Source organism: Borostomias antarcticus (genome assembly GCF_949987555.1).
Source record: "Borostomias antarcticus genome assembly, chromosome: 6".
Classification (NCBI taxonomy): Eukaryota; Metazoa; Chordata; class Actinopteri; order Stomiiformes; family Stomiidae; genus Borostomias; species Borostomias antarcticus.
The window spans coordinates 32423743-32436830 of record NC_140239.1 but is presented as its reverse complement, the minus strand read 5'-3'; the positions used below and the strand labels follow the sequence as shown (position 1 = coordinate 32436830).

Genomic DNA, 13088 nt, shown 5'->3' with positions numbered 1-13088 from the left:
GACCCAGATCAGGGAGGGAGGGGAAGGAGCAGAGTGGGGACCAGATAAGTTGACTATGTTGGCGTGAGATCAGTGTGACCCACACGCTGACAGTTGCGCCAACAGGGACGTCCCTCTAGGAGAGACTGTCAGCGCTCCTTTGAGGAGTGACTTTCACCAGCTACTCTCACATATCACTTATCATCTAGAAACACCATCACATGATCACATGCGTTGAGTCACCATCACATGATAACATGCGTTGAGTCACAATCACATGATCACATGCGTTGAGTCACCATCACATGATAACATGCGTTGAGTCACCATCACAAGATCACATGCGTTGAGTCACCATCACATGATAACATGCGTTGAGTCACCATCACATGATAACATGCGTTGAGTCACCATCACATGATCACATGCGTTGAGTCACGACAGCTCAACCGTTCTAAGTTCTGTCCTCGTTCTCAGACACGACCCGAAGCCCGCGGTTCCACGAGAGGAACGGGAGAGAGTACCACTTCATCAGCCGGGCCGCCTTCGAGACGGAGCGGTCCGCGGGGAGGTTCCTGGAGTCCGGCGAGTACGAGAGGAACCTGTACGGAACCAGCACCGACGCGGTCCGCCACGCCGTCAACGCAGGCCGGATCTGTGTGCTCTGCCTGAACACTGCGGTAAGACGGCGTTCAGCTCGGGGTCAAAGAGCAGCGAACCCTCACACGCCTGCTCTGGTCCCACCAGGCAGAAGAGCAGGGAGGGGGTTCTGATGAGGGAGGGGGTTCTGATGAGGGAGGGGGTTCTGATGGGGGAGAGGGTTCTGATGGGGGAGGGGGTTCTGATGAGGGAGGGGGTTCTGATGGGGGAGGGGGTTCTGATGAGGGAGGGGGTTCTGATGGGGGAGGGGGTTCTGATGGGGGAGGGGGTTCTGATGAGGGAGGGGGTTCTGATGGGGGAGGGGGTTCTGATGAGGGAGGGGGTTCTGATGAGGGAGGGGGTTCTGATGGGGGAGGGGGTTCTGATAACGGAGGGGGTTCTGATGAGGGAGGGGGTTCTGATGGGGGAGGGGGTTCTGATAACGGAGGGGGTTCTGATGAGGGAGGGGGTTCTGATGAGGGAGGGGGTTCTGATGGGGGAGGGGGTTCTGATGAGGGAGGGGGTTCTGATGGGGGAGGGGGTTCTGATGGGGGAGGGGGTTCTGATAACGGAGGGGGTTCTGATGAGGGAGGGGGTTCTGATGGGGGAGGGGGTTCTGATAACGGAGGGGGTTCTGATAACGGAGGGGGTTCTGATGAGGGAGGGGGTTCTGATAACGGAGGGGGTTCTGATGAGGGAGGGGGTTCTGATGAGGGAGAGGGTTCTGATGGGGGAGGGGGTTCTGATGAGGGAGGGGGTTCTGATGGGGGAGGGGGTTCTGATGAGGGAGGGGGTTCTGATGAGGGGGTTCTGATGGGGGAGGGGGTTCTGATAACGGAGGGGGTTCTGATGAGGGAGGGGGTTCTGATGAGGGAGGGGGTTCTGATGAGGGAGAGGGTTCTGATGAGGGAGGGGGTTCTGATGGGGGAGGGGGTTCTGATGAGGGAGGGGGTTCTGATGGGGGAGGGGGTTCTGATGAGGGGGTTCTGATAACGGAGGGGGTTCTGATGAGGGAGGGGGTTCTGATGAGGGAGGGGGTTCTAATGAGGGAGGGGGTTCTGATGAGGGAGGGGGTTCTGATGGGGGAGGGGGTTCTGATGAGGGGGTTCTGATGAGGGAGGGGGTTCTGATGAGGGGGTTCTGATGAGGGGGTTCTGATGAGGGAGAGGGTTCTGATGAGGGAGGGGGTTCTGATGAGGGAGAGGGTTCTGATGGGGGAGGGGGTTCTGATCGCCTCTGTCTTCTCCTCAGTCCCTGAGAGCGCTGCGGCTCGCCAACCTCAAACCCTACATGATCTTCATAGCTCCGCCCTCCCAGGAGCGACTGCGCACCCTGCTGGCCAAGGAAGGAAAACCCCCCAAGGTGAACTGACTCCTCCCACAGTGAATCATTACCAGTATGAATCATTACCAGTGTGAGTCATTACCATTGTGAATCATTACCAGTATGAATCATTACCAGTGTGAATCATTACGAGTATGAATCATTACCAGTGTGAGTCATTACCAGTGTGAGTCATTACCAGTGTGAATCATTACCAGTGTGAGTCATTACCAGTGTGAATCATTACCAGTGTGAGTCATTACCAGTGTGAATCATTACCAGTGTGAATCATTACCAGTGTAAGTCATTACCAGTGTGAATCATTACCAGTGTGAGTCATTACCAGTGTGAGTCATTACCAGTGTAAGTCATTACCAGTGTGAGTCATTACCAGTGTGAGTCATTACCAGTGTGAATCATTACCAGTGTGAATCATTACCAGTGTAAGTCATTACCAGTGTGAATCATTACCAGTGTGAGTCATTACCAGTGTGAGTCATTACCAGTGTGAGTCATTACCAGTGTGAGTCATTACCAGTGTGAATCATTACCAGTGTGAATCATTACCAGTGTAAGTCATTACCAGTGTGAATCATTACCAGTGTGAGTCATTACCAGTGTGAGTCATTACCAGTGTGAGTCATTACCAGTGTGAATCATTACCAGTGTGAGTCATTACCAGTGTGAATCATTACCAGTGTGAATCATTACCAGTGTGAGTCATTACCAGTGTGAGTCATTACCAGTGTGAATCATTACCAGTGTGAGTCATTACCAGTGTGAATCATTACCAGTGTGAATCATTACCAGTGTGAGTCATTACCACTGTGAGTCATTACCAGTGTGAGTCATTACCAGTGTGAGTCATTACCAGTGTGAGTCATTACCAGTGTGAGTCATTACCAGTGTGAGTCATTACCAGTGTGAGTCATTACCAGTGTGAGTCATTACCAGTGTGAATCATTACCAGTGTGAGTCATTACCAGTGTGAATCATTACCAGTGTGAATCATTACCAGTGTGAGTCATTACCACTGTGAGTCATTACCAGTGTGAGTCATTACCAGTGTGAGTCATTACCAGTGTGAGTCATTACCAGTGTGAGTCATTACCAGTGTGAGTCATTACCAGTGTGAGTCATTACCAGTGTGAGTCATTACCAGTGTGAGTCATTAGCCTCTCAGGTTTATCTTCTGGTCTGGCTGGAACAGTCGTCCGGTTGAATCCCATCTCAACATGTTCGCTCAGCATGTCCTTATGCTAGCAACTCATATCTCTGTGCGCGTTTGTGTGTGTGTGTGTGTGTATGGGTGTGCGTGTGTGTGTGTGTGTGTGTGTGTGTGTGTGTGTATGTATGGGTGTGCGTGTGTGTGTGTGTGTGTGTGTGAGTGTGAGTCTCGGTGTGTGTGCGTGTGTGTGCGTGTGAGTGTGTGCGTGAGTGTGTGTGTGTGTGCGTGAGTGTGTGCGTGTGTGTGTGAGTGTGAGTCTCTGTGTGTGTGCGTGTGTGTGCGTGTGTGCGTGAGTGTGTGTGTGTGTGTGTGTGTGTGTGTGAGTGTGTGTGTGTGTGTGTGTGTGTGTGTGTGTGTGCGTGAGTGTGTGTGTGTGTGTGTGAGTGTGTGTGTGTGTGTGTGTGTGTGTGTGTGTGTAGCCCGAGGAGCTGAAGGAGGTGACTGAGAAGGCCCGTGAGATGGAGCAGAATCATGGTCATCTTTTCGACGCCGCCATCGTGAACGTGGAGCCGGGCGCGGCGTTCCACCAGCTGCTCCGGCTCATCGACAAGCTGGACACCGAGCCCCAGTGGGTGCCCTCCTCCTGGCTGTGCTAGGGGCTAGGGTTAGCCCTCCTCCTGGCTGTGCTAGGGGCTAGGGTTAGCCCTCCTCCTGGCTGTGCTAGGGGCTAGGGTTAGCCCTCCTCCTGGCTGTGCTAGGGGCTAGGGTTAGCCCTCCTCCTGGCTGTGCTAGGGGCTAGGGTTAGCCCTCCTCCTGGCTGTGCTAGGGGCTAGGGTTAGCCCTCCTCCTGGCTGTGCTAGGGGCTAGGGTTAGCCCTCCTCCTGGCTGTGCTAGGTGCTAGGGTTAGCCATCCTCCTGGCTGGGCTAGGGGTGCCCTCCTCCTGGCTGGGCTAGGGGCTAGGGTTAGCCATTGTGATAGGGGTCAGGGGTCATAGCGTGGGAGTTCAGCTCTAGAGGGACTGGACTGTGGCCACAGAAGAACCAGAATGGCCCCTTGAAGAGTTCATATGCATCCATTCACATTCAGACCCTCCTCAGTCTCAAGGGAAGACCTCCATCACCTGCTCTCATACTAGGTTGGCTGCAATGGACTACCGCTTCTTATTTATGTGTGTGTGTGTGTGTGTGTGTGTTGTGGTGTGTGTGTGTGTTGTGTTGTGTTGTGGTGTGGTGTGGTGTGGTGTGTGTGTGTGGTTATCAATGTACTTCCACATTCCAGACCTATGCAAAGGCATTTAGGCCAATTTTAGATAACATATTTTCATTCTACTCGTAATAGCTATTTATTCATATATATTAATACATGCTAGAAAGAGTACAATGAAAATATGTTCTCTAAAATTGGCCATAGTCTGTAAAATATAATAGAAGAGAATGTAAAGTAGGGTTCTTTACTGTGACCTACAATGTATTACTGTGAGTTTGTGTGTGTGATTCACAAAACAGTACAATGGACTGGAAAAGTTCTTCTAAATCAAGATACAATTCTCAGGAAGCTGAATGAACATTATTTCCTGTGAGCAGAGTCAAAGTGTATTGGGCAACGGCTGTACACAATTTTCTCCTTTAAGAATAACCAAAGAGAATTGTATTCCATACACACTGGGACTTCTATCAAACTCTGGATTGTTTTGTCTGAAGTTGTTATATTTATACCTTCAAATTAGACCTCAAGAACCATTGTTCTCTTTGACCTCATGTGTAGATTCTCATGATTTCAGTGTGAATATTGAAGCAGCAGTGAGTCACGCGCTGGCCTGATGAAGCAGCTGAGTCACACGCTGGCCTGATGAAGCAGCCGTGAGTCACGCTGGCCTGATGAAGCAGCTGAGTCACACGCTGGCCTGATGAAGCAGCTGAGTCACGCGCTGGCCTGATGAAGCAGCTGAGTCACGCGCTGGCCTGATGAAGCAGCTGAGTCACGCGCTGGCCTGATGAAGCAGCTGAGTCACGCGCTGGCCTGATGAAGCAGCTGAGTCACGCGCTGGCCTGATGAAGCAGCCGAGTCACACGCTGGCCTGATGAAGCAGCTGAGTCACACGCTGGCCTGATGAAGCAGCTGAGTCACACGCTGGCCTGATGAAGCAGCTGAGTCACGCGCTGGCCTGATGAAGCAGCTGAGTCACGCGCTGGCCTGATGAAGCAGCTGAGTCACGCGCTGGCCTGATGAAGCAGCTGAGTCACGCGCTGGCCTGATGAAGCAGCTGAGTCACGCGCTGGCCTGATGAAGCAGCCGTGAGTCACGCTGGCCTGATGAAGCAGCTGAGTCACGCGCTGGCCTGATGAAGCAGCTGAGTCACGCGCTGGCCTGATTAAGCAGCTGAGTCACGCGCTGGCCTGATGAAGCAGCTGAGTCACGCGCTGGCCTGATGAAGCAGCTGAGTCACACGCTGGCCTGATGTGTTTCACCGTTCAGAAAGATCCTCTACATGTCAGCTGAGCAAAACTACACATAACAACTATTATGAATTAAATAGTCAACTCATTCATATTTCTGATGAGTAGTTTCACTCAGTGGTAGTATTACAAGACAATACAAGCGTAATGAAGATGAGTAGAATCTATATATTCACTGATTACAGTAACAGTTCTGACGCAACAGACAGGTGTTATATTTTGCAGGCTGTCCTGCCCCTCCTAAGTGACCTGTGACCTGTCCAGAGACTTGGGAAGATATGTAGCCAAGCAACGCAATTACATGACAGACTTGTGAAGATATGCCTGCAACGCAATTACACGACAATCAAGTCATGTTTTTGTTTACTTGTCAAAGGCCATTCATGTCCATTGGAAAGACCCTTGTTAAATATCCTCTCCCATATTATGAACAGAAAACAATGGCATTGGACTGATCACTATGCTTTGGTTGTTTTCATGGTCATTTGATTAAAATATAAACCATTTTTATGGATACATTCAGTATATGAAAATCTTGACTCAGGAAATAACCACAGAAGGCCAGCTAGGTAATATTCTAGATAGATTTTATTTGGATGAGATGCTATGTGGATGGGGTAACACCCCTAGAATGGAACCATTACCGATTTCACATACTAAGGGATGACCCCATTAATACAAGGTCACCGTAAGGGATGACCCCATTAATACAGGGTCACCGTTGAGGGGCTGGTCTCAGAACACATTCACACTGAGGGAACATAAGACAGCCTATATTTTGCACAAAATGACTGCATGCAATGACTTTGTGACGACGCTGTGATGACGTTGTGATGACGCTGTCAAAAACATCTGAACTCACCCAATCAGATGGAATGCTTAGTATAGTTAACAGTGTGGCAATATTTAATGTACATATAATATTTTCTCATCAAGGACTCAAGATTATATCTCTTCTCAGTTTCAACCCGAACAAGGGGAACACACACGTGAACTGACGTAGCGGGGAAGCTGAACGTTGGGACCTCAGCTCTACCCAGTGAATAAATACACTAACAATAACAAAAACATCACGACATGAACACAAAAAACCCTGAAGGTTTGGGTTAGGGTTAACGCTAACCCTAACCCTAACCCTAACCCTGAGGGTTTGGGTTTGCACAAGACAACGTGAACGTGGCCTGAGAGGCACAGAATGAACAGGGGGGGTGACGGGGGGGGGGTCACTCGAAGAGCAGGTCCTCGTCCATCTCCTCCGTCAGCATGTTGGCGGGCTCAGCGATGGGGCCCAGCGCAGCCAGACGGGCAGCGATCTCCTTCTCTGTCCGCTCTCTCAGCTGCTTCTTCTTCTCCTGGATCTTCTTCAGCCTGGGGAGGTTAGAGAGCAGTCAGACAGGTTAGAGAGCAGTCAGACAGGTTAGAGAGCAGTCAGACAGGGTAGAGAGCAGTCAGACAGGGTAGAGAGCAGACAGACAGGTTAAAGAGCAGACAGACAGGTTAGAGAGCAGTCAGACAGGTTAGAGAGCAGTCAGACAGGTTAGAGAGCAGACAGACGGGGTAGAGAGCAGTCAGACAGGTTAGAGAGCAGTCAGACAGGTTAGAGAGCAGTCAGACAGGTTAGAGAACAGACAGACAGGTTAAAGAGCAGACAGACAGGTTAGAGAGCAGTCAGACAGGTTAGAGAGCAGTCAGACAGGTTAAAGAGCAGACAGACAGGTTAGAGAGCAGTCAGACAGGTAAGAGAGCAGTCAGACAGGTAAGAGAGCAGTCAGACAGGTTAGAGAGCAGTCAGACAGGTAAGAGAGCAGTCAGACAGGTTAAAGAGCAGACAGACAGGTTAGAGAGCAGTCAGACAGGTTAAAGAGCAGACAGACAGGTTAGAGAGCAGTCAGACAGGTTAGAGAGCAGTCAGACAGGTTAGAGAGCAGTCAGACAGGTAAGAGAGCAGTCAGACAGGTAAGAGAGCAGTCAGACAGGTTAAAGAGCAGACAGACAGGTTATAGAGCAGTCAGACAGGTTAGAGAGCAGTCAGACAGGTTAGAGAGCAGTCAGACAGGTTAGAGAGCAGTCAGACAGGTTAGAGAGCAGTCAGACAGGTTAGAGAGCAGTCAGACAGGTTATAGAGCAGTCAGACAGGTTAGAGAGCAGACAGACAGGTTAGAGAGCAGTCAGACAGGTTAGAGAGCAGTCAGACAGGGTAGAGAGCAGTCAGACAGGTTAGAGAGCAGTCAGACAGGTTAGAGAGCAGTCAGACAGGTTAGAGAGCAGTCAGACAGGTTAGAGAGCAGTCAGACAGGTTAGAGAGCAGTCAGACAGGTTAGAGAGCAGTCAGACAGGTTAGAGAGCAGTCAGACAGGTTAGAGAGCAGACAGACAGGTTAGAGAGCAGTCAGACAGGTTAGAGAGCAGACAGACAGGTTAGAGAGCAGACAGGGTAGAGAGCAGACAGACAGGTTAGAGAGCAGTCAGACAGGTTAGAGAGCAGACAGGGTAGAGAGCAGACAGACAGGTTAGAGAGCAGTCAGACAGGTTAGAGAGCAGTCAGACAGGTAAGAGAGCAGTCAGACAGGTAAGAGAGCAGTCAGACAGGTAAGAGAGCAGTCAGACAGGTTAGAGAGCAGTCAGACAGGGTAGAGAGCAGTCAGACAGGGTAGAGAGCAGTCAGACAGGTTAGAGAGCAGACAGACAGGTTAGAGAGCAGTCAGACAGGTTAGAGAGCAGTCAGACAGGTTAGAGAGCAGACAGACAGGTTAGAGAGCAGCAGGACGCAGTCAGACAGGTTAGAGAGCAGACAGACAGGTTAGAGAGCAGACAGACAGGTTAGAGAGCAGTCAGACAGGTTAGAGAGCAGTCAGACAGGTTAGAGAGCAGTCAGACAGGTTAGAGAGCAGTCAGACAGGTTAGAGAGCAGTCAGACAGGTTAGAGAGCAGTCAGACAGGTTAGAGAGCAGTCAGACAGGGTAGAGAGCAGTCAGACAGGTTAGAGAGCAGTCAGACAGGGTAGAGAGCAGTCAGACAGGTTAGAGAGCAGTCAGACAGGTTAGAGAGCAGTCAGACAGGGTAGAGAGCAGTCAGACAGGTTAGAGAGGTCGGTGCTGGGGTTGGGTTAGAGACCAGCGTGGGGGCGTCTCACCTGTAGAACTCCTCTCGTTCTCTCTCATCCAGCTCCGTGACGATGTAGGTGAGGGTGCGCTCTATCCTGGGGATGATCACTGACCACCAATCAGAGAACACGTGCTCAGACGACCAATCAGATTACACATGCTCAGACGACCAATCAGATAACACGTGCTCAGTCACCAAAAAATACTGGTCATTTAGATGTATTCAGTATTGTCTGGGATGAGGTGGTTCTATACCCGGGCAGGCTGGTACTCACCATGCTCAATGGCGTTCACACGGCGGTTGGTGATCTTGATGGCCTCGTCCAGAGTGACAAACGAGGTCTGTCAATCAAAAACAGGAAACGGTGAGCGCTGTTTCCTGCGCCGTGTGTCACCCACACGTAGCGTTTCCCCTCCACACAGGATCTCTCAACAGGAAACATCCGTTCACATGACCTCACACGTGTGATAGCGCCCCCTACCTGTAAGGAGGCCAACTCCACCAGCAGTTCAACAGCTTTGGCATAGTTCCTCTTCAGCCTGGAGAGCTGCTCTCCTCCTCTGGCCAGACCGGTCAGCTCATAGCCTGACAGGACGGAGGAAGAGGACAGAGATGGACGAGTGAAACACAGAAAACACTCTCAGAGCGGCTCCGCGGAATGAGGAGGGTTTAACCGTTCAATCGTCCTTCATGAGTAAGAAAGCGCTCACTGTCCCCTCCTTCCTGGTAGTGCTCAAACACCGGCAGAGTGACGCCTGAAGAAGAAAAGCAGAGAGACGCAGAGAGGTGAGATTTAGGATCAGATCCAGCTGCTCTATCAGAAGGACACGGCGGCCATCTTTGACGCTCACCCGCGACGTTGTCCTTCTTGGCTCGGACCTTCACTTGGGCTTTGTTCACGTTCTGGATCACAGTCGTGCTGTGAAGACGTGGCAGCGTGAGATCCAGACCAACACCAGCAGCGTGAACACGCTGAACACGCTGAACACGCTGAACACGCTGAACACGCTGAACACGCTGAACAACTAGCAGCTCAGACCAACACCAGCAGCGTGAACACGCTGAACACGCTGAACACGCTGAACACACTGAACACGCTGAACACGCTGAACACGCTGAACACACTGAACACGCTGAACACGCTGAACACGCTGAACACGCTGAACACACTGAACACGCTGAACACGCTGAACACGCTGAACACGCTGAACACGCTGAACAACTAGCCGCTCCGCTCACCTGAAGTCCCCAGCAGCAAACTTGGCCTCTGCCAGCGAGAAGGCCGCCTCCCTCATCACCTCCCCCATCAGGGTTTTGGTCTGGAGGAGCAGGGAGGGGCTGGATGAATCACGTGAAGCAGAAACAGAGAGCGATATGTCTGGGAATGGCCAGAAGGTGGACAAAAGGAATTTCGACTGACCTCAATGATCTTGCGGAGGATCTGACGGAAGCGCATGGAAAGGGCATCGGCTTTCTTCTTGAGCAGATTGCGACCAGTCTGCGCCCCTTTCAGACGCGCCTTCATGATGGTCTGAGCCCTGCAGTTATGAAGAGGACATCACATCACAGTCATTCAGCAGACGCTTTTAACCAAAGCAACTTACAACAATTGTAATAGACCATTATGTTGACATTGATCATTATGCTCCAACGTTAGACTGCGAAAAGGAAAGGGGCGTGAACCCAGTCCACAATATGCAATAAAAACACTCAAATAGGATTAAATTAATTTAAATGACTAGTCTAAAGGCATGGGGAAGCTGTGTGGGGTCAGTCATCACATGACCCCGAGTTTCCTCTTTTAGTTGCTCATGTAGACTAACCCTAACCCTGACCCTGACCCTAACCCTAACCCTGACCCTAACCCTGACCCTAACCCTAACCCTGACCCTGACCCTAACCCTAACCCTGACCCTGACCCTAACCCTGACCCTGACCCTAACCCTGACCCTAACCCTAACCCTGACCCTGACCCTAACCCTAACCCTGACCCTAACCCTGACCCTAACCCTGACCCTAACCCTAACCCTGACCCTAACCCTGACCCTAACCCTGACCAGCATCTGGGCAGATTGTAAATAATAACTTGTCAAGGTCACAGAATTCACAACTATCTGGAAGCACCGCAAGTTACTAATAATGATCCTAGCATGGCAGCTAGCATACTCACACCTCTTAACACAACCTAAACATTCCTTATAATTACAGCCACACATCATGGATGCTTTAGTTATGTGCCTGCAAACACATATATTATACACATGTAACCAGGCAGTCAGTATATATATAATAATGTCCCGTTATTACAGCTGTTAGCATGGTGAAGCTAACGAGCTAACGAGCTACTCACATCCTGGACGGGAACACGTCGATCCTCTCTTTACCCGACATCTTGTCTTTTGCCAAAATACGATCTGATTCACTTCAAATCCGTTAGGAGACACCTATCTCTAACAATGTATAAATATGACAACTAATAATTGTTATTTTAAACGGAAGATCTTGAATATCCGCTGATGTCGTGATCTCGTGAAAGGCGATCAGCTGGTTCCCAGTCACGCGATCAGCTGGTTCCCAGTCACGTGATCAGCTGGTTCCCAGTCACGTGTCTGCATACATAAACCCGAGAGTTGCCAGGTTCGTATCACAAGCTTTCCATGTACTACAACTTGAGCTTTACAACACTGCGGTCAAGCCAGCCTTCAATTCGGAAATACAAGTCATGTGGGCCACAGCCAATTCCCCTTTGCGCAAACATTAGCGTCATTACGGTACATCGTTTTTTCTCTTGGAAGGACTTATCACCGTCGCATTCACCGACAAGTAGTGAAGTCAAATAACGATGGTTTGATTAAAGAAGTGAAAGGCGGTTGTGGTGTGGCATTTCAAAATAAAGGACCTCTAAATTGTCATAACTATATTTCCTTAATATTCAGATTAGAAATAAAAGGAAATCGCCCATAATGCCGCACCTACTCCAATCCAGAGAGCTAGCAGACCACCCTTGTCTCTGGGTATATCCCAGTGATTTTCAGGACATTCTGATGTGGCATTTCAAAATAAAGGCTCTCTAAACTGTTCTATACAACCTACTGTTTCCTGCAATTTCAGGTTAGGATTAAAAGGAGACCGCCCATAATGCATGAACACTTCCACTTCACAGTACTAGTAGACCACCTCAGGGTGTCACCCTGTGATTTTCAGGACATTCTGATGTGACATTTCAAAATAAAGGCCCTCTAAACTGTCCTATACGACCTACTGTTTCCAGCAAATTAGGATTAAAAGGAGACCGCCCATAATGCATCAACACTTCCACTTCAGAGTACTAGTAGACCACCTCAGGGTGTCACCCAGTGATCTTCAGGACATTCTGATGTGGCATTTCAAAATAAAGGCCCTCTAAACTGTGCTATGACCTACTGTTTTCTGCAATTTAAAATTAGGATTAAAAGGAGACCGCCCATAATGCCCCAACACTTCCACTTCACAGTACTAGTAGACCACCTCGCGGTGTCACCCTGTGATGTTCAGGACATTCTGATGTGGCATTTCAAAATAAAGGCCCTCTAAACTGTGCTATATGAGCTACTGTTTCCTGCAATTTCAGATTAGGATTAAAAGGAGACCGCCCATAATGCATCAACACTTCCACTTCACAGTACTAGTAGACCACCTCAGGGTGTCACCAAGTTATTTCCAGGACATTCTGATGTGGCATTTCAAAATAAAGGCACTCTAAACTGTGCTATATGACCTACTGTTTCCTGCAATTTCAGATGAGGATTAAAAGGAGACCGCCCATAATGCATCAACACTTACATGTCAGAGTACTAGTAGACCACCTCAAGGTGTCACACAGTGATTTTCACGACATTTTGATGTGGCATTTCAAAATAAAAGCCCTCTAAACTGTTTTATACAACCTACTGTTTCCTGCAATTTCAGATTAGGATTAAAAGGAGACCACCCATAATGCTTTAACACTTCCACTCCACAGTACTAGTAGACCACCTCACGGTGTCACCCAGTGATCTTCAGGACATTCTGATGCAGGATCTCAAAATAAAAGCCTTTTAAAGTGTCAAAAACTGCTTGAATCAGGGTTAAATCAGGATTAAAAGAAAAACACCCATAATGCAACGGCAAAGGCATAATGCCTTTGAATTTGCCCACTCTTTGTATACTTTTTGTTATGTTATTAGGTTGTGATAACTTGTTAACTTGTGATATTCCCACTATTTCTTTCTTTCTTTCTTTCTTATTATTCTCCTCAGTGTTTTGGCCCTTAAAGGAGAATGCACAGCGTGCTGGAGCAACGCTTGCATGCTGTGCGCATGCGTGCTGGAGCAAGTGGGGAAGCTATTTCGTTTCTAAAGACGTTTCTAAAGATCATATTACAGAGGCATGTGAAAAAC

The 13088-nt window shown here is 49.4% G+C and overlaps 2 protein-coding genes across 2 annotated transcripts in view; one reads left to right on the top strand and one right to left on the bottom strand.

The window, feature by feature from the left end:
• LOC311310662 (protein PALS1-like) overlaps positions 1-3765 on the top strand; it is a gene marked incomplete at both ends in the record, with an annotated part of 51064 nt that extends 47299 nt beyond the window's left edge. The window contains 3 exons of the mRNA XM_084440172.1: positions 457-659; positions 1870-1980; positions 3589-3765. Coding sequence (XP_084296298.1) covers positions 457-659; positions 1870-1980; positions 3589-3765 — 491 coding nt within the window. The remainder of the gene's footprint in view (positions 1-456; positions 660-1869; positions 1981-3588) is intronic.
• A 2407-nt stretch (positions 3766-6172) lies between these two features.
• Positions 6173-11219, bottom strand: atp6v1d (ATPase H+ transporting V1 subunit D). Its single transcript, XM_084439387.1, has 9 exons — positions 11021-11219; positions 10091-10208; positions 9910-9989; positions 9522-9589; positions 9381-9425; positions 9152-9255; positions 8945-9011; positions 8699-8777; positions 6173-6934 (listed from the first exon to the last, which is right to left on the bottom strand). The coding sequence occupies exons 1-9, from the start codon at positions 11059-11061 to the stop codon at positions 6790-6792; spliced, it is 747 nt and encodes a 248-aa protein (XP_084295513.1). The 5' UTR covers positions 11062-11219; the 3' UTR covers positions 6173-6789.
• Positions 11220-13088: the final 1869 nt, after the last annotated feature.

Bases quoted from the DNA above. Each gene is read 5' to 3' on its own strand.
- atp6v1d (XM_084439387.1), bottom strand. From the start codon at position 11,061: ATGTCGGGTAAAGAGAGGATCGACGTGTTCCCGTCCAGGAT. The intron at 9,990-10,090 runs GTCAGTCGAAAT...CTGCTCCTCCAG, and splicing joins TCCTCCGCAAGATCATTGAG to ACCAAAACCCTGATGGGGGA. The intron at 9,590-9,909 runs GTGAGCGGAGCG...ACGTCTTCACAG, and splicing joins TTTGCTGCTGGGGACTTCAG to CACGACTGTGATCCAGAACG.